At 44.6% G+C, this 20504-nt stretch overlaps 1 protein-coding gene across 1 annotated transcript; it reads right to left on the reverse strand.

Moving 5' to 3' along the window:
* Positions 1 to 16414: 16414 nt before the first annotated feature.
* On the reverse strand, positions 16415 to 18074 carry ID4 (inhibitor of DNA binding 4; the record flags this gene model as incomplete). The annotated part of the gene is made up of 2 exons (XM_080339981.1): positions 16415 to 16910; positions 17676 to 18074. 2 exons carry the CDS (start codon positions 18072 to 18074, stop codon positions 16866 to 16868), a joined length of 444 nt encoding a protein of 147 aa, XP_080196107.1. The 3' UTR covers positions 16415 to 16865.
* Between the last annotated feature and the right edge of the window lie 2430 nt (positions 18075 to 20504).

Below are 20504 nucleotides of genomic sequence, written 5' to 3' on the forward strand. Positions count from 1 at the left end.
TATTTCTCTTATTGTTACATTTCAAGCACGTTTACTGTTAGCTGCTTAGCTTCATTATATATCATAGTCTGAATCTACAAATCAAGTATAATTAGACTTAGAGAACTGATTGGATTTCTAATTAAGCTACATTGGAAACAACAATGCACAATCAGTAAATATTCTGACTAGGTACATTTTAAAGAGCAACTCTTGGGCTTTTTGCTGATGACTAGACACCAGTGTCATTAAATTTGTTGGTGGCAAGCAAATTTTAAAGCTAAAATAGAGGCAATTAGTAAAGATCTTGAAATATTTAATCACGTTTGTCCAATTAGTGTGCAATTAGGCAATGGTGTGGCGTGGGACAAACATTCTGCTTCAGTGTTTGGTAGAGAAGGATCCCTTTGAAATTTTGCTATTTAGTTTATTGATATATAAAAAGGAAGTTATGGTTGTAATTTCCAATTTAAAAAAATACTGTGCAGATGGTCTGACTATATATTTAACAATGTTAAACAAAACTAAACAAGGGAAGCATGTTACCTGAAATTACACAGCTGTGATCAGTGAATAAGCTCCAGATATTAGATTACAGCTGTGGGCATCTTGATCACAGAAAGTGCCAGGTAGTTATGCTGGTAAAATCAAAGCTATGTATAAGTTGGCCTGTCACATCTTGAGATGACACGATTATTTTGTCCTTGACTGAAAATATACCTTTTCCTCAAGCTTCGCCTGGTTGTTTTGCATTCCTTCCATGAAGACTTACGTTGGCAAGATCACTGTGGTAAGTCAAGTGGTAGCGTTTCATGAAAAAGCCACTTAAGTAGTATCTTGACTTCTCTTCAACTTGGGAATCTGACTCCCTTTTTGGCAAACGGTAGGCTCTCTTTTAAAAATTATCATGACAGTTATTAGTTGATTTGCAAAACTTCAATGTTTTGGCCAGCATGTTGGAAGTGTCTGCCGCCACATATTTGAACGCGCAACACTGCACTGAAAGTGTCATCATATTGGTATTTTATTGAAACAGTTTGCTCTATGTGGCCAGGTGCACACAGTCAAGGAAACAGAGCCAGGGAACATCCCCAGGTGCTGGAGCTCCATTTTCTGGATTGTTAAATTGTTAGAGTGGTCTCTGCCATGGTTTTGGCTTGGGTCAAGTACGAGTTGCCCCAGCCATCCGTGTATACAGTGCAGGTGTTAACTCTGGCCAGGGACCATTCCCAACAGGCATTTTGGGAGGGAAGGAGGATTAGGAGAATGGATGTGGGCCATCTTGTGCCAGCTGGCCTCCATGTCAAAGCACATTTAACCTTCTACTGTCAATAGTGTCCATGGGTTCCCAAGGAGTGAATCCAAGGGAAGGTGTCCAGCAGGGCTAGCTAGGGATGACATGGACACTAGCCTGAACCTCTGACTTCTCCACTGCAGGGATCACTTCTTGTTCAATATGGACTAAGAAACAAGAAGAGACTCTTCCCTCAGTGATCATAAAAGAAAGAGATTTGGCTTAACTGTTTTTTGGATTTCATTTCCAGAGAATTATTTTTTTTTCATAGAGAAGAATGATAGGTGATCAAATTTTAAAATGTCTTTCTATGTGTTTATCATAAATGCTATCATTTCTACAATGCTGTTGAGCTATTGTGGGTTTAAACGTTGTCAACTTTACTTTCATGTCTCAGAAATTTTTGTTCATTTTCAGTACTGAAAACAAGCTGAAAAAAGCAAATAATGCTTCCTAACAATGTTATGTTGGTTGTTTGTTGGTTTTCTTTGATAGGTACAAACTTGGAAATTCTAAGTAGAGAGTTTTGGTTTGCAATCAGGTTGGTACCTGTAAGAATTTTATGAACGTGGTTGTGTTAGTTTCTTGAGCAACATTAAATCAAAACAAAATATTTTTGAACTGAAAAGATAAATTATGCTAAGAGGAATATTGTATGGGGGGGAAGTGAGGCAGGTAAAAATGCAGATAATAGATAATTACACAAACATTAATTTAATCCTTGACCATAGGCAAAATTCACCTGGACTGAAGGGTAGATTTTGACCCTTTGGTATTCAAAGGTTAAAAGCAAAGTTTTTCAGGTTCACTATTTTCCACATCTCAGGAAGAGCTTGCATCAAATTTTCCTGGGTGGTTTCTCTTGGGCAGAAGAGAAGCCAGGTCCCTCCTGGGGGGCTGGGACTCCACCAACCCTCCCAAGCAACACAGGCATTGCTTTAAACGCCCTGCAAACCTGACTGTAGGGGAGAGATTTTGAGCCGTGTTGTGAAGAGAACCTTGCATTACACGAACCACTCAAGCTTTTAATTATGATTATGTTGTAAATAAGAATAATTGATAACAATAACATTTGTTGCTGTTGTTTTTACAAATACGTACATGATGTCCTTCATAGTATTTTTTGGTTACACTTGTGTTTATAGATATGCTCTGATGCACGTAAGAATCAAATTTCTGTGAATGTAAAAAATCAGAGCTGCAGGTCTTCAATACCTTAGCAAATTGGCTGCCAAATCCTGTATGGAAACAAGATGTGAAAGCAGTATTTCATGGCTTCTGCCTCACCATATCTTTGTTCAAATAAGAGATCAGGAAACCAAATCAATAGACTGAATGCCAGAAGATTGAATTGCCAGCTGCAGAGGCAGAGCAAGAGAAGATGTACCTCTTACAGTTAATGCCTTGTGAAAATCACACAGGCCCCTGTAGGGGTTAATCAAACATTTACTGCTCTGACTTATAATGTTCTTTAGTCCCCAGAAGAAAACAGTACCTTTCGGTACTTTTAATCATCTAGGAAAAAAGAAAGAACCTGCATGTCTGGTTGCAGAAAGTTAGTAAGCCTAGATTTAAGCTGCACTTCAGTGTGAGTGCTTGTGTGTTTATATCCAGAATTGTGTGCTGAACCTTTACAAACTGGGATGTCAGCCCTCAGGCATATATGGTCATATACATGTATCTATATTTGTACACATATACGTGAGTATCCATAGAGGTATATACATACATTGTACATATATAGGAATTGTAGGCTTCAAAAAGAAAAAGAATGTTTGGGAAATTCAGAAAAAGAAACTCCTGTATATTTGATAATGGAAACAAAATCAGCACTTCAATACCTCTTCATACACTGCTGTCTGGGTGGATGTGCAGACCTGCAGGTTCTCTGTAGTTGCTGAATTCCTCCCAGTGTTGTCTTTATCAAAGAGGTAAAAAGTAGATTTGAAAAAATTGCTTTGATGTGCTAGACATCACAGAACAGCAGCTTCATTCATTGCAGAGAGAGTCCATTATTTAAGTCTCTCAGGCAACTGTACAGATTCCCCATAAAGGGAAAAATAATGGGACTGTGGAAATAAAACCCCCAACAATGTGCATTCTGCTGGTTTCTGGAGTCTTTCCCTCCAGTTTTCATGTCTTGAGTCTGTGAAACGATATTAGGCTTGGGCTCATGCGCCAACAGTCTCAGATGGGGAGTCACTCATGACCGAAGCAACATGTGTGTTCCTGCCAGAATCTTCTGTCCCTGGTGAGGGCGAAGGGAGGCATCAGTGAGAAGCACGTAAGACTCATAATTTGCCTTTTGTGCTTGAGACATCTCCTTGGCTCACCTCAGATTTTGCTCCACCGCTTGCCGCACATCTCAGGGCTGGTGGGGTGGGCCATACACCCGCTGCATCCCAGAGGAATGGGGCAGCTCTGACATAATGCTACAGGGACACAGCGGGCTGAGCTGGGCTCGTCCCCAGGGCAACATCCCCCATGGAGACATTCGTGTATGGGGATGGGAAAGGCAGGCAGGAGCTGGGGGATAAGGGAAGGGGAAATCGAGCCCCATCACCCTAATAAGCAGCAGGACTGCCTGCAGACTAGCTGGGTCATGCACCATCCCAGCACTTTCCTATGACAGCAGAGAGGACACAGTTTCCCCACCTCCCCTCCGTACCGTCGTACACCATGTGAATGTGTAGAAAGGGTCTGTGAAATTAATTATACTGTGAGTGCTTGGTAACCAAATGAATTGTAAATTGTACGTTATTAAAACAGCATCAGAGCACTGACTGATCTATTATTCTTTAGGGAAATGTAAGAAGATAAGAGCTTTATATGCTTTAGGGGTCTTTTCAGCCACCACACAGCCAGCTTTGTAAGAAAAAATGTGGCAATATTTTGTTACAGTCTGAGTAGCAACTGACAGAATACTGTATTGTCTATTTTTATTACATTGTCTTGGTTTTGATATATATGAGACAGTATACACTACCAGTGACATACATATACCAAGTCACCTTGTGTTTATCCCATTTTCAGATGATATTTGGGATTAATCACCCTCTTTTCTGTGTCAAAAAATCTGTAGGTGCAGAAAATGAGATAAATTTTAAGAAGCACGCCCTTTTGCACAAATCACATAACTAGCAAAGATGCACAGCTATTGTTCAACAGATCATTTTGCCTGCATATTGCTCCTTGCTGCCTGCTTGTCTTTTAGCTTTGGACAAGTGTAAGAGGACTTTCTGGGGAGCTGTAGGTTCAGAAAAAGCCTGATAAATAATAGCTGGGAAGAAAAAGCCTGTGGTTTTATGCATGCATACATGTTTTTCTCTCTTTTTTTCCACAATACGGGCCCTGTTTCACATCCCTCCCATGCAGTATCTGATATCCAGGAGACCTGGTTCTCATATGTGCACTGGCACCTTCTGGGATGCTACAGACCAAAAACCACATGCCCTCCCTCCTAGGGATGTTAGTTTTCTGTATGATTTCTCATAGACAGTGCCCCCAACACACGATGTAATGTTCATTTTCACCTCTTGCCTCCGGCAGAAAGATGTGCTAAGCAACAGTGTATATGGGAGAAAGGAAGACTGTTTTTTAAAATGTGCCTATTGAAGAAATGGATGTGGTGGCTACTCCAGTGTAGCTTTTCCCACAAGGTCTCCTTTATTTTCCCTCCCTGAAGAAAGACACACAAGAATCTGTCCTATCCATGCAGTTGCTTGCCAGTGAAGAGGAGAAAAAGCTGGAAAAACATCCTCCTTTCTCTGGCTGGAGACACATCTCCTGACTAAACTGCTTGAGGTAGAGGCACACACTGGTTTCTACAGCCACCACATCAGTGGTCCCATACCAATGGGCAAACTTTGGGAGTTATTATACACTAGCATAACCCCAAGTGTTTATTTTCTGGTGCAGAGGACCAGCAGCAGCCAGTTGCATCCTCTTCTCTTCAGAGAAGGCTTATCAGAAAAAAGTTTTCCTGCAACTGCAAGACCTAGATTGGCATTCAGCAAAAATCATAACTCAAATAGCCAAATAAATTATTGCAATTTGAGTGAAAACACACTCAAAGTAGTCTAAAAGCATTTCAGGATTTGGTCTCCCCACTATTCAGGAGCTGTAGACAATGAAATTTCCCTGGCTAAGATTTCCATAACAGAGTAGGGCACCTTTTCTTGCTTTCCAATTTTTCAAAATTTAGAGGATATTATTTATATTTTAGAGAATCTGCCATCTTCAGAACAACTCTTGTAACTCTGTTTAATAATATAAAATAGGGTGCTGCCTTTCTTGTCGTCCATCAACCCCGCAGGAGTCACTAGCATCTTACAGATGCTGGGCAGCCCTTTGCCAGGAGGTGCACCGCGTCCTGCAGTTCAAAAGAGGGCAGCATATTACTTGCTGCTTGAAAAGAAGGAGTCGACTCCAAGAGCGTGGAAGAATGTCAGCAAGTGAAAATCACCAGTCACAAAACAGACGCATCGTGTTCCGAAAGATTACATTTAATGGAAGAAATGCTATGTTCCCAGGACTTGTTGTTTACCAAAAATAAAATTTAAAAGGTCTTAACTTCTTAACTGATTGACAATATTCATGAACACACCCCACCGATGTTCAAGAAATTCTTTGCACAGGCTATCGTGCAAACAGTGTTGCCTCTGCAGCACATTGCAATGACTTTGCCAGCAATTTTTGCACTGTGATAGCCAACTAATAATAGACCGAGGCATTGTGGATAAATACCATCTATTAATAAAGTGTTAAAAGTGTGTCTGAGGTAATCAAAGAACTCACGGCTCTCTCATTAAAGTTCTGATTCAACAAAATTCTTCAAAATGTGCCTAAAATGCTACCAGGCTGTTACTTTTGATTAGTTAAGTATCTGGCAAAGCTCATCTAAAGCAAAGAGTTAAGAGTTTTGTGATGTGACCCTAAAAGATGTGTCTTCCCATGTAAAATAATCAAGCATGCAAAGAAAGATCAAAATGCGACTGCTCCTTCTAAACCAGAAGCCTAGACCTTCGTGACCATGAGTAGGCTCCTTTCAGCTGACCGTGACTTACCCTCTGTTTGTGAAGAGCCCATCCAATCTTTGCCCTGCTTGGACAGCAGCACAGCATTGACTTTCATGGGGAAATTCTGAAGAACAAGATATACGTAAAGTGCACGCTGGATCATACAAAAATTAGAGGGCACCCAGGGGTAATACAACACTTTTTAGTTTAGCCCCTACTCAACATTTGGTGCAATGTTACCCTCCTGAAATAAGCGTACTGTCAGCACTGTCTCTGGCATGTTCAGCCAGGTTGCATGAGTCACCGAGGAGCCTAGGACAGGGCAAATACCCATTTTAATTCGCTGTTTGCATCTAACAAATAACAGATGTTGCAGTACCAAAGATGCACACCTGATGTGACTAACAAGGGCTTTCTAAAATATTTGTCCTCAGATGACAACCACCCTGCTATTAAGCATTTACTTAATGAAATCTGTACAAAGGGAAATGCTGAAGTTGTGGCAATTCTGCTTAAGAAGGGGCAAGCTGCTTGAAATAAAGGTTTCTTCTGTGATCTTGGGTTAAATCTGCATTGCCAGAAGGATGCAGCCCCAAGGATACTTGAGGATATTTGCTTCCCACCCACCTTAAATACCCACTAGAGAATCCCTGAAGGAGGCTGTTGAACCCATGACATGGTGACACTGTCCCCACAGCCCCAGCTACATGGGTGTCCCTGAAGTTCCTGAGATGCAACAGCTGAACCCTTTCGCATCGGCTGGAGGGAATCTGGCACGGCATCTCCAAGTGAACCTGCCAGGAAGCAGGGTCAGCCATTTGTAAATAAACCCTGCCTGATCTGAGTAACACAAATGGACGCCTGGAAGATTAATTCAGCCCCTGTAATAATGCAACTACTGTGTGCACATACCGGTGGCATGCAATAGTTTCTTATTAAAATACTCAGGATACACATTAAGACCTCACTAAACAAAGTAGGGCTTAAGGACAGGGGGAGAGAGAGTGCAAAATTTCCTTGCTTACAATTTGCACTCTCTCATCAGATTTGATATAAAGCTACGAGCAACATTATAAATGGACCAACGAGTTGTCTAATTGGCTAGAACATCATCATGTAATTCATATTGTCTCTTAATTTCTGTTTTGTAACCTCCATAGCTGTCTTCAGTGAATCATAGCATATATCACTACTCGGAGAGCATATCAGAGTATGATTTTTCCCTTTGTTTCCCACTTTCCCACAATGGAAAAAGGCAAATTTCAGCAAGGTATGTACCTACTGCATTAATCCTTTCTAATGTGATTCCAGTCAGCCCTTTAAAAGTAGAATCCAAAAGATTATTTTTACTGTTTCCATTCTCTGTTGTGGCACATAGTTTTCTTGCTGAAAGGATATCCATCTATACACACACACATCGCTATACACACACAGATGAATATATGTTCAAATCACAGATACATATCAATATAACACACGTCACAGACTGGAAATACATTATTAAAATCAACTGCATTATAGAGAACAGATGCATAGACAAAACTGCTGAGGTACTTGACTCTCCCTATCCCAAGGTGCCTTAATGTGCACCAAAAGCCTACTATCCCTTCATAATGCAGTCCTAAGATACCCAGTCTCCTTTCTCTCTTTGGCTGATGTAAATCAACAGCAAAGTTGTCTGTGGAGGAGTGGAGGCTGGGAGATAATTGTGACCCGGTGGGTTACTTATCTGGAGATGTGTATCTGCCCACCAAATTTTTAGGATATGTATGTTCTGGAGCTCTTTTCTAGTAGGGACTTAGAAAGTGAGAAACAACAAAACTGGTTTAAAGCACCAGGTAAATCAGACCAGCTTATTGTGAAACCTATCACCACACATGATTGTTATGATAATGAACACGGGTGAGCTCTGGTTATTACATGCACAGCCCTGTACTAACTGCTCCCTACCGCTCGCCTGTTCTCTCACTTTAGCAACACCCCACACACCTGTTCAAATAATATTACTATTACCTTGTGTTGACACCACATCCACCCTTTCCTTTCATATAATAAGAGCTCCTGGTGAACTGTAAATGGAAAGCTTGCGGTAGCAGAAGCCAATTGTTTACCTGTCTCCAGTTTGTTGCCACAGATACTTGGTCAGGAGAAGGAAACAAAGATCAGTTTGACATCCTTGTTAAGCAGGATTTGCCCCCCACCTTACCCACAAAAGGTTACGAGTTGCTATTCAAGCCTGAGTTCCGCAGGTGTGCCATCACACCTGTCTGAAAGAAAACAAAATACAGTTTGTTTCAATATGGCTCAGCAAAATAAAGAAGACCTTGCCCTGCAACACGGACACTACCATTTGTTTTAATATTTCAATGAATCCAAGCAAATACAGACTGATATCTCTGTTTACATTTATCATTCAAGCTGAACACGATGAAGCACTCCTGGGAATCAATGTCAGTGAGCATCCGACCCTGCCATGCCTGCTAAACTCATGGCCAAAACACATGGCAAAACTCAACTCAAAGACCATCTTGTGAAAGGAAAGAGTATTTTATAACTTTCCACATGTTTATGCCAGGCCTTAATCCCAAACCCACTGAGAAGAACAGGAGACTGAGTCCAAAGCCAGCTGGGGACAGGTTTGGCCTCACAATTTAATTCCTTCACTGTTTAGCCCTGCCAGAGCCATGGCTGCTATGGAGTCACAAGTAACTCTTTGCATAAAAAATTGTCATGGATTTAGAATAGGGGAAAGGTAGAAGCCGTGAGCCCTGGCACCTCTGGCACCATTCTGTTTGATCACAGGCTGTGCCCAACTTCTTGCACCGGTGACATCAGGTCTGGAGTAAGTTAAAAACCTAGATTGCAACTGAGGTCTGGATGAACCAGAACAGAATTCTATCTGTGCAGAGCAGGATTTTGTCTCTACAGAGCAGAGCAATACAGAGCCCTAAATGTATCCATTCTTTTATGTGAATTTACTATTTGACATGTGCTGAAGGTGATGGAAAGACTTTGGTGGGCATTTGATCGAGAGCTGAGCCACTGGAGTTTCCAGTGCTTTAGATAGATGCATTTTTCACCAAAAAAAAAGGCTAACAAGAACAATTTGCTCATTTTCCAGCTATAGCAGTGCTCTATTTCTATTGCTTTATATTCTTATTGAAAACCTTATCCATAGCTGCCTCCATTATGGTTTAAACAGCATTGTTTGTAGTCAGCAGTAAGAAGGCATCCCTGCATTTAGAATAGGAAGTGTGGTAGATGCACAGCACCAGCTGGTTTAGAAAGAGTTTGTATACTGGGCTGCAACTTATGCAAAGAAATGTCCTTGAGGCAAGGAGCATATTTTATTTATTGTTTTATTTATTGCCTATGTCAAGTAAATGGAGTCCCAAATTATGAAGATGCAAAACACAGTGTGGGTATTTATCAGCACTGAATGTTTTTATGTGCTCCAAAACAACCTGGAGTTTCCCAGCTGACTGTGAGCAGCTTGTTGGTTTTGAAGATCCAGCACCTTTGGAACTGAAGGGACATGCTGAATTTTAAGCACTTGGAAAGAGAATTAATTGCATGGACAGCAATATTTCCTCCCCCCCTGCCTTTTTTTTTTTGGTATGCTCATCAATAGCAAATGATGAAGCCTCCGGGGGGTATTAACACAGGTAAACTAAACACAGGAGTGGAACTGTTTAAACAAGGTGAGATAAAAGCCTTCACACTATAAGCAAATTGCTTTGATAGAAATTTTTGTTATGTTTCCACCTCTATTGTTGCAGACGTCTGCATTTAAATAAGAACTTTATCTTTTGCAGCCCAGGTTCCTCTCCTTCATTAGCCCGAACTCAGGTCACAGGCCCTCTTATCTGGTGGGCTACTCCTGCAAGGGCCTGAATGCTCACTGGGTTCCCCTCGCAGCTTTCTGCTGATGTGAGGATATAACTTTTGCTTGCTCCCCTGCCCTTTGGGAATAGAAAAGGATTCGTCCTGGCTAACTGCTGCAGAAGCATGAAGTCATCTGTGTGCATGTCTTCACTTCCACATGCCCTGCACCGTCGCACCTGCCCCTGGCTGCCCTCTCTGCCTGGCATGGAGCCTGCATAGCCTAAACTCTGAAAATACCCTGCTGGCACTTGAAGCCCTAGGGCAGCTCGCAAACCTGTGCTGGTATATTAGGTCCTGCTTAACTGGTGAGCCTGTCCTATACATGACCAAGAAACTGCTTCCTCCTTAAAGCCGGAGAAGGCAATGCCATTTTGCACCATCACTCCCCCAACACTGCGATGCTCCTACAGGGATCCCCCATGCTCTGGACATACACAGTAAAAGCCAGAGGAAAATGCTTGGCCCACGGTGCCCTGTCCTCCTGCCCCCCTGAGGCCAGGCACTGCTGCTCTCTCAGACCCTCTCGAGGATTCATTACATGCGCTGCAGCCCACATATACCCCCAATTCTGGCTCTATATGTTTTCAGGGCTGACGGAGGAGGCAGAGGGGTGCAGAGGAAGAAATCCTGAAAACCTGATCCAAAATGGATGCATGTGTTTCAGTCTCATTCATTTGAGCTGTTCTTTCCCATTTCCATATTTTCCTGGGGATCTTTCCAACCTGCTGAAAAGGCTGAGCAATATTAATTTTTCAATATTCCAAACAAGATATAGATGCTAGACTGCTACAAATATAGACACCGGCATCTCTGAATGAAGAGATAGCCTGTTGAATAAATAATACATATTAAAAAATGTCTGAATAGGAACTTACAGGATAAACTGTAACAGCTTCAAAGGAGCCATTGATCTATGGAGTACATAATATGCATGTTAAAATTGGTTGGAATATTTATTTACAAGACACACAGCTCAGAAGAAGCCATTATGGTCCTTAAGTAAATTATACATGTTGCAAAAACTCGTCAAAGTGCTTCTTTTACCAGAAATGAGTGTATCCTATCAGTTGATAAACACATTATCTCTGGGGGTTAGGGAGGGAAAAAAGGCAAACAAACCCAAGGCTAAAAGAAGGTTAAAACAGAAAAGGAAAAAAAAAAAAAAAAAGGAAGAAAATAAAAAAACAACCCTTGTACCATGTGAAAGTGTGTTCCATGCCCATCAAAGGAAGAAAAGCCCGAGCTGCGCTGCCCCATGTCTCGCTCTACACTGCCATCGCACTTGGGGTGGGGAGGGCTGCACAACCATGGCTCTTGCAGAGAGTCTGCATCCCAAAGTCCTAGGCACCACCTCTTCTCCCTATAGGCCAAGAAATGACAAGTGGAGACTAATTCATTCCAGCCATCACCGTGTCCTCTACTTTGAAATAAGCTGCCAGAAGAGTGCTCTGCTTTCCCTGCCTGTGTCTCTCTGATTCCAGGGACAGACACAATATCGCAGCCCACTGACACTCTCTTCACCTTGGTGTACAGGGAGCTGCTTTTTATGGTCCTCAACTGCGTCAGCGCAGCCAAGCAGAGGCTACAAACGGCCATGCCTCCCCTCACATACTTTCAAGGGGGCAAAAGTGGGGAGAAGCTTTTCCTTGCAATAGTTAGTGTGCCCAGCAGCGAGGTCCATTGCTCACCAGCACCTCTCTGATAACTTCAGCTTTGTGTCTGTGCCCAAACACGGTGCTCGGCAGGGTTTGCACGGCTCCTTTCCCAATGCTCTGTGGGTGACAGGGCTCTTCTCCGGCAAATGTTTTGCTCAGGAGGGGGTGTGCAAACTTACAAAAATCCCCCTCTTGTCCATGTTGCTGTGATCGCTATACCATAGCCTGGCCCCTACAAATTCTTTTTCCAGGAGGCATGGCCAGGACGTGGTGGCTGAGACCAGCTCTGGCCCGTGAAATGCCGTCACTTGACTGGCAGCTGCCCACAGCCAAGCTCTAAGTGCTGTGCAGCCCTGGGATGCCTGGTCCCCAGCTCAGCTCAGATGCACTCCAGGGGTTGGTGTGTGCATGCCTGCTTTGGGCATTTGGGAAAGCAGGCTCTCCTGGTAGGCACAGCAGGCAAGTTCTCTCATACAGTAAAGGATGGATTTTCTAATGCAAGAGAGCAAGCGGTTGTACGGGGGGAATATATTTAGCCTGTGTTTTCAGATCACATGTTCTAGGACTGGAGAGCAAAACATTTTCAATACTGTTTTGGAAGCACACTATTTAGTATTTCAAGCCCTACTATTGGAAAAGCCAGTACATTGCATTGCATCTGAAACAATTACTTGAATGGCTTGTACCATGGTTTCTTCTTTTCACTGCAAAGGTTTTATAGAAATGTGACTTATCCAGCTACAAAAGCATTGAAAATACAAATAACAGTAAAGTGCTGCTCTGCATTTGCATAAGCCTGTTTATCCTATACATGGTTTATTCATTAACTTGCAGAACAACCTGCAGGACAGCTATGGTGTTCCTTATAACTGCTTCGCTTGTGCCTGAAAATGCAACAACTGCTTAAAAGCAACACTACACAGTTTAGAAAGTGAAAATAAATATTCCTCTGTGAAACTGCGGGAAAAACGTAGCTATCACGGCAAGAGCTGGAATTTGGCTTTTACATGGAATGAACATCGCCCGTCATTTGGAAATTTCAGAGGTGAGTCTCAGCATCTGCAAGGACCAGGACCGCTGTACCGCAGCTCACCAAAATGCACACACAGCATTAGAAGTATCCATTGCTGTGCTCTGCAGACAGCATTCGAGTTAGAGACGGAGAAGACCTAAGTCCCTCCTCTATTCTTTCTTGAGACCATTTTCTAGTTCTTTGCAATTCAGTGTCCCAAGAGATTCCCTGTAGCCTCTACTAACGTTCTATTTCCCAATCAGGTCCTCCTTAGGCAGGCTTTCCCTATGTTTCCTTGCTGGCCCAAAACTTAGACTCAATAAAATGAAGTAAAAAACAAATGCATTTTGCCTGTTTCACACCCCTGCTTCTACAAAGATGAGTACCTGTTGCCACAAGTACATAACAAGTGGACATCTGAAGTTTGTTTGACAGTCGGTGACTTGCTCAAGGTCACAAAAGAACCTCAGTAACAGAGCTGGGAACAGAATTTGGTATCCTAATTCCTAATCTGGCAGCCTCACCACAACTCTCATCACGCAATCAAATAGCTCCTTTTAAGGAATGCTTTTGTGACTAAGAGAAAATCCAAGGCATTAGAAAAGAGTCCTTTTAATTTGCCTTTGTTCAAACATGTATGCCTTTTGCTATATGGAGAACATGATTTAAACAAGATATGAGATTAAACTATGATGAAAGACTCCTAAAATCTTTGAAAACCAAAAATAAATACAGCTGTATTTAGGACTGTACTAATTCCAGCCATTAGAAAGCCAGCGATTGGATATTCCTTGCTTACAGCTTCATACATAGCATAAAGAATAAATCAAGACCAGCATCTACTATGTTCTGATAGAGCCTTTTTGAGTGTTATATGCAGGCTTCCACATTTGTCAAGAATACTATATAACAGGAAAATATATCATAGCTCTTTAATAAGACTTCGTTTTCTAAAGGTTCTAACTTGCTGCAGTGCAACCATTTTTTAGAAAGCAAAACCAAATCCTCGGGCCACTAAACTCAAGAGGAGATCACCCCAGTCTGAAACAATCCAGGGTTTGGTACACTCTCCCTTAGAGTAGTTCAGCGATTTATCAGTTCTCCCAGCTTTGATATGGAACCCTACAAGCAGTTTCGTATTTTAAGACTGCACCTTTTGCTTGGTGTTCTGAGTAACAGAATACCGCAATTTGGTAAGAGTGGATAGAAACAAATGAGGGTATTGAGAACTAACGTTACTGAAAAACTGTGTACAAAATAAACTTAGCTGGACAAGCTAAAGTAAGCAAGAGACTACAAATATTAATAGGATAAACAAAGAAAATCAATGTAAATTTAAAGCATTTCTTTGGAAAAACGCTTTTCTTTTTTTAAGCACAACGTAAAAAATTCCGTATTGCAGCAAAAATATCCTATTGATAGCATTCTTACTGTTACTGAGTTAGTTTGAGACACAGGATGAGAGATTCATGACTTACTTTTACAAGAACCTGTATTTTGCGCTCTTTAAACTACTATTATATCATCCGAGATGGAGGAAAACACAGGGACCCACTCCCCATCCCTTGAGTCAAAGTTCAGTCTGAGAAATGCCCCTGCCTTCAATGCAGCTGCAGTGATGGAAGGCCTTATGTTTGCAGATGTTAGCCACTTTTTGATTTGATGTTTACGCAATTATTTTGATTAAGAAAATGTTCATCTTGTTGACACTGCCACTGTAGTCAGTATCTAATGACCCCAGTACTTAATTTCTTTATAAATATTTAACTTAACAGTAGCTGTCCCTTGGGTTATAGTACTTTTGACACTTGCATAGTCTGAAACAAATCCTCCTTTTTTTCAGTCAAATAGACCCATGTTACACACACAGTTGGCTAACTATTTACAAAGCACCCAATTAAATCCTACTTAATTCTCCCACACCGAAAATCCTGTTTCACTAGCATGCAGGCTACTGATCCTACAAAATGAGCATCTTTCACTGATCCTGGACATGAGTTTACAGTCAACAAGACTTCACTGTAGAAATGCCTGCTGTAAAACAAATTCACCCATCCAATGGTATGTACAAAAAAGTGAAGAGAATGTGCAGATTCAGAGGATTGAAGAAATAAGCTGAAGAATCACAGTTAAAGACAGGTAAATCTAGTTTAATGTTCACATGTAGTAGTTACACATCACAGAGATTAAACAGGATTTTAACTGTTAACATAGCTGCAGCGAAATGAAAGTCATTCTGTACTAGAAAAATAATCCTGATGCAGTTATCCAATTTTTGGTCTACTTAAGTTCCTTTAAAGATTAATTTACATCACTGATCATAATGACTTTGTCCATGTGCCTTTCCGCACTTCTGTATTAATACTCTTTGGATGAAGGAAACAGCAACTGTTTTTGTTAATGATTTACCCTTTGGTTGCAAGCAGAGAACTGTTTTCACTTTTTAAGCAATTAAAAGGCTGTAGAAATACAAGTTTTTAATAAACCCTTTTGGTGCTAAATAAAGTTCTAGAACAAATTTCCTGATCTGATGCAACAGCAGTTTTTTTAAAAAAGCCGATTAACGATCTACAGCATTGACCCCCTAACGCAAAAACTAGATAGAATTTGTTTTCCTGTTATTGATAAAAACCACTACATTTTACTGCTAGTTTATAGAATGCACTAAAAACCCCTGTGCCTAAATGACAAAAGTGTAGTCTCAAAATGTATAATACACTTACAAACATTTTAAGTCTAGACTGAGGAAAACACATTTGTATGGACTCCAAACAAGTTTATTTGCAATTAGACATCTCATGCAATCATGCAGGACCACTAGTTACAGCCGTAACTTCTGTGTCTAAAGAACATTTGGGGACAAAAAAGCCCTAAACATTTAAGATATTTCCATATTAGCAGCTCCGTACTTGAGCCGTGGTTTTCTAAAGTGATATCCTCACAGATTTAAAAAAAAAACATACACACCTTTATAATATTTACAAAAAATATTTAATTAAAAATATTTTATCATTACAGTAGTCTATTAAAGCATATACTTTTCTCACACTTATAGAACATCTCTATATATACACAGTATGAAATGTCACTCATTTATCTATACAATATGTAACACTCCTGCAGGGAGAAGAAAGTTCCCCGGGCCCCAATAAAATCCATCTATTTTAAACAATAGATGTCAAATATATCTACAAATGCTCTGGGAGACTAGTAAAGCTTCAAGATTCAGCTGCTCGGTCTCTTAAGAGTTACAACAACGCTTCTAAAGTCTGATTTAGGCTCGGTTATCTATCCCGGGGAAGAGTCGCAACTTTCCTTGCTCGAATCCGACAACCTCCTGCCACCGCGGGAGACACCGCTCCCCTCTGGTCGGAAACGAAGAGAAGAGACGGGGAGAGCGGGGTGGGGGGGGCTGCGGCTACGAACGTGCAAAACGGTGAAAAGTCTTGCTCTGCCAGGATGAAGCATGGGAACTGCTCGGGGGGGGATGGATGGCTCCTTCCTCCGGTGCAGCGGGGCCGGGCCGGGCCCCCCCCGCCGCCGCCCGCCCCCCGCGGTGCCTCTGCGCGGCGCCGCCGCACACCTGTGGGAGAGGAATGAATAGAGGGGGTGTGTGAACCGCTCCGCTCCAGACCGACTGGCGCCACCAACACAACACAAGACATGCTTGATCAACAACCCAAAACAAACCAGGTCAAACAACAACCACAGCTCCCAGGCTGGGCCAGGCAGAGGGATGCGCAGCTGCACGCCGCAGCCAGAAGCGCTTCGAGGGGAGGGAGGGGGGGCTATATTAAATCAAAACAAAACCAAACCAACCCGGTAATTAAAAAAAAAAAATAAAACTACCACCCGGTAATTAAAAATAAAACCCCAAAGCCTCCTGAAAATATTTCTCGCCGAGCTCAGGTCCTCTTTCGGCAGGATTCCCTGCGGAAGGTGGTGCGGCCCCGTCAGTCCCGGGCGCCGCGCCCCTCTGCCCCCCGCCCGCAGACGCCCGGCACTCACCTGGGGAGCGACAGTCAGCGGCAGAGGATGCTGTCCCCCGGCTTGTTAACAGAGCCAGCCTGCACAGCAAAGAAACGCGACAAGTTAGAGGTGGGGGGTTTAAAAAAAAAAAAAAAAAATCTCACCTCACGCCCCCGAATCTCCCCTCCGCGTAGAGGCCACTGCCACAGCCCTGCTGGGAAGCGCTCACGGAGCCCCCGGCTACAGCCAGTGCGTAAAAGGGCAACAACCCGGGGCGGCAGAGCAGACGGGGCCGCGGCAACGCTCCCGGCGGGTGGGCCCCCAGCGCCGGGCCCGGCACGCCCAGGGGGCTGCTGGGGCACGCCGCTCCTCTCGCCTCGCCTGCAAGCGCCACCGAGCTGCCACGGACGGTCCCGCGCAGGGGAGACGCTCCTTGTTCTCCCCCGCAAATCGCGCTCCGGCGAGGGCATTAAACGTGTACAGCTCCCAAACCCGCTCATACTCGCTACACTCCGCGAAGGGCCGGGAAGCGCAGGAGCACCGCGTCTGCTCCAGTGTGTGCAAACACGCTGATTAGAGCTACTCCCTCGAGAGACTGTAATTACACAGTGAACACTATGCCGGTCCCTGCGTGCACCGAGGGGATGCAGGCACCCACCGCACACTGCCAGGGCCTTTCTGTGCCCGTCCGCTCCGTCCCCTCCGGAGGCTGCTGCCTCTCGGCAAAGCCACGGGGCTGGCAACGGCAAAGCATCACCGGGGCGCGCTCCCACAGCGGCCGGCGGTGACCGCTGGGTCATGCCGGTACCGTGCTAACCGCTCCGCACCCCGAACTGCGGGCTGGCGTGGAACGCACCTCTTACCGGGTCGGTGTTCAGGGCTGTCAGCGGGGTCCTGGGGGTTCCCGCGGGACAGCTGCCCGGGTGCAGAGCGGGCGGCTGCTGCTGCTGCCGGAGCAGCGCCGGGTGCGTCTCCAGAGCAAGCTGCAGGTCGAGGATGTAGTCGATTACATGCTGCAGGATCTCCACTTTGCTGACTCTCTTGTTGGGCGGGATGGTAGGCACCAGCTTCCTCAGCCGGCTGTAACAGTCATTCATATCGCACTGCAGACACAGCGCCGCCGGCTCCTCGCCCGACGGCAGGCCCCCCTTGCAGCCGCTGTGCTCGGCCAAGCACCGTAGGGCCGGGTGTCCCCCGCCGCCGCCCGCCACGCCGGGCTGCGCCTTGCGGCTGGGGTGCCGGACGGGACTCACGGCTTTCATAGTGTCGCTGGGAGGGAGGCAGACCTCCCTCTCCACCACTGCTGCCGCCTCCTGCGACCTCGGGCAGCCGGGAACGGCCGCAGCCTCCCTACCGTTACCGGTGAAGGTGCTCGCAGGGCCGCGCGACACCAGCAGCGGCGCCGCCAAAAAGCAAAAAATAAATAAACCTCCCTCCTTCCCGGCCAACAGCTCTAACCGCGGCCGCCCACAAGCGCGGCTGCCCGCGCCGTCCGCTATATAGCGCGGGATGCGGGCGGGGCCCGGCGGGCGGTGCCGAGGGGAGGCGGGGGCGCCACCGCGGTGGGGCAAGGCGAGAGCGGCGCGAGGAGCAGGGGGGGCGCCGCGGTGCTGCGTCGCAGCCAATCAGAACGCCGCATCCCCCCATGGAACGCGGCGCCGGCCAATGGCATCGGGGCAGGGGGGGGTGGTGGTGGCGCTTCTGGAGGGGGCGGGCGGCTGGTGCTGACCCCCGGGGTAGGAGGCGCTGGCGCTGGCGGCAGCGGCGGCGGCGGCGGCGGCGGAGGAAGAAGAAGAAGGGGAAGGCGGTTCGGGGGAGAAAGGACTGCGGGAATGCGGGAGGGACACGCTGCCCGGCGGCTCCCGGCGCCGCCCCGGCGGTCCGGCGCGTAGCTCCACGGGGGCGAGCGCAACCCCCCGAGCGACCGGCGCCGCTCCCCGCCGCCCGCCCGGAGGATGGCGGCTGCCCTCTCCGCCCCGGGAGGGCTGGCGACTCCTAGAGTCCTGAAACGCGTTTTTATCTTGTTGGTGTCGGAGACCCAGCCTGGCTTTACACATATCTTGAGGGACTTCGGGACGCCGGTTTAAAGGCAGGGAAAATGCCAAGCAAAACTTGAGGGGGAGGGAGGGAGAGGGGAAGAGAGGGAAGGAGGCGGGTTTAGGGACTTCAAGCAAAGCAGTGCCTGGGAACATTAAATTAGAGCACATAACTATTAAAAATGCATGGAGATGGAGTATTTAAAATTCCTCCATGACATATAATATTAATCTGTTTTATGTAAAATTCATACCTGTAACTTAATTTGGTCCATTAATGCACCAGATCACGTATTAGTAGATGTACCATGTTTTAAATATGATGCTGGAAATGTCCAGAGTTATGTACTTTGAGACAGAGCATTAAAATTAACAGACACATACTCCTGAGTCCTGCTTAAGTCATCTTGTAGCAGACTGTAACCTTTTAATTTAATAATGCAGTGTTCAAACTTTGTTAATTTCTGCTAAGGATTAAGAGCCACTGCTTATTTGAATGGGATGCTGGTGCAAGAAACTGAGCGCCTGATCCTACAGATGCCGCAGAGTTTCGAGCTCTCTGTGAGTGAAGTAGATCTGACTGCTTGGGTAAAGGGCTGCAGGAAGGAGTAAAGGCTGCAGGATCTGCCCCAAAGCTTGTAAGTCAAACCCAACATAAGGGAAGAAATCCATAATGGTGATTAATGATTGCATGTCGCCTCAATGCTTAGTCACAACGGGTGATATATAAAGGGTACAGTGGGAAGCTGTCAAACCCAGAACTTGAATGAGCGGTGAGACTGGATCATCCAAAGTGTATAATGAAGTACACTTTCATTCTTTCTCACCCTTTAAAAACATACATTTTGAGGCTCTGCTTACAAATACACTCTTTGTTTTCCTTATTTTGTCCCACATTACCAATGTCATCCATGGCAGTTGGGCTCCTTTGACACAAAATCTAAGTGTGTGGTGTAAATCATTGTCTGATTGAGGTCTAGATTCGTATGCTACATCATGACGATGTGATGGGAAGATGTATTTCCATTAGCTATGGGCTGGATGATCTCTATTCTGCTGCAGTCATTGCTTTTATTCTGTGAAGCTCTGCTCCCTGCAGACTCTGAGTCTCATGAGGTAGAAATATATATGGGCCTTGAAGCATACATTATGGTTACACTTCGTTTCCCAGAGCCCTGGCAGTATGGACAAACTTGATGTGCTATCTAAAAAAAAAAAAATATTTGTAAATTATGGTGAGCATTCAGGCTCAAATCTTGCTGGTCCCATTTAATTAAAATCTGCTTGAAATTAAATACACTGTAATATTTGGTTGTTCTATTTGTACTGAATCCCTCCTGGGAGACTGTCTGATCTCACTGGAAATCTCTGGGAAACCCCAGTATGTAACTGGTTCCCCTTTAGCTCTCCCAAAGCTAATTTGGACAGATTATTTCTGTACACACACACACACGTGCACACACACACTGTGGCAGCACTATACCAAGTCCACAGAGACCACATTGGCTCTTGAAGATGACTCAGTATTTCTGGAAACCCATGAAGCACCACGATATGCTGCAGACCTCTTTTTTCCATTGGGCTCCTTCCACAGCAGAGGGTACAAAGGGAAATCCAAGGGTCTGTAAGGGTTGTTGAAGTTGCAAGAGGACTCTG

This window comes from Nesoenas mayeri (assembly GCF_963082525.1).
Source record: "Nesoenas mayeri genome assembly, chromosome: 2".
In the NCBI taxonomy this organism is placed as follows: Eukaryota; Metazoa; Chordata; class Aves; order Columbiformes; family Columbidae; genus Nesoenas; species Nesoenas mayeri.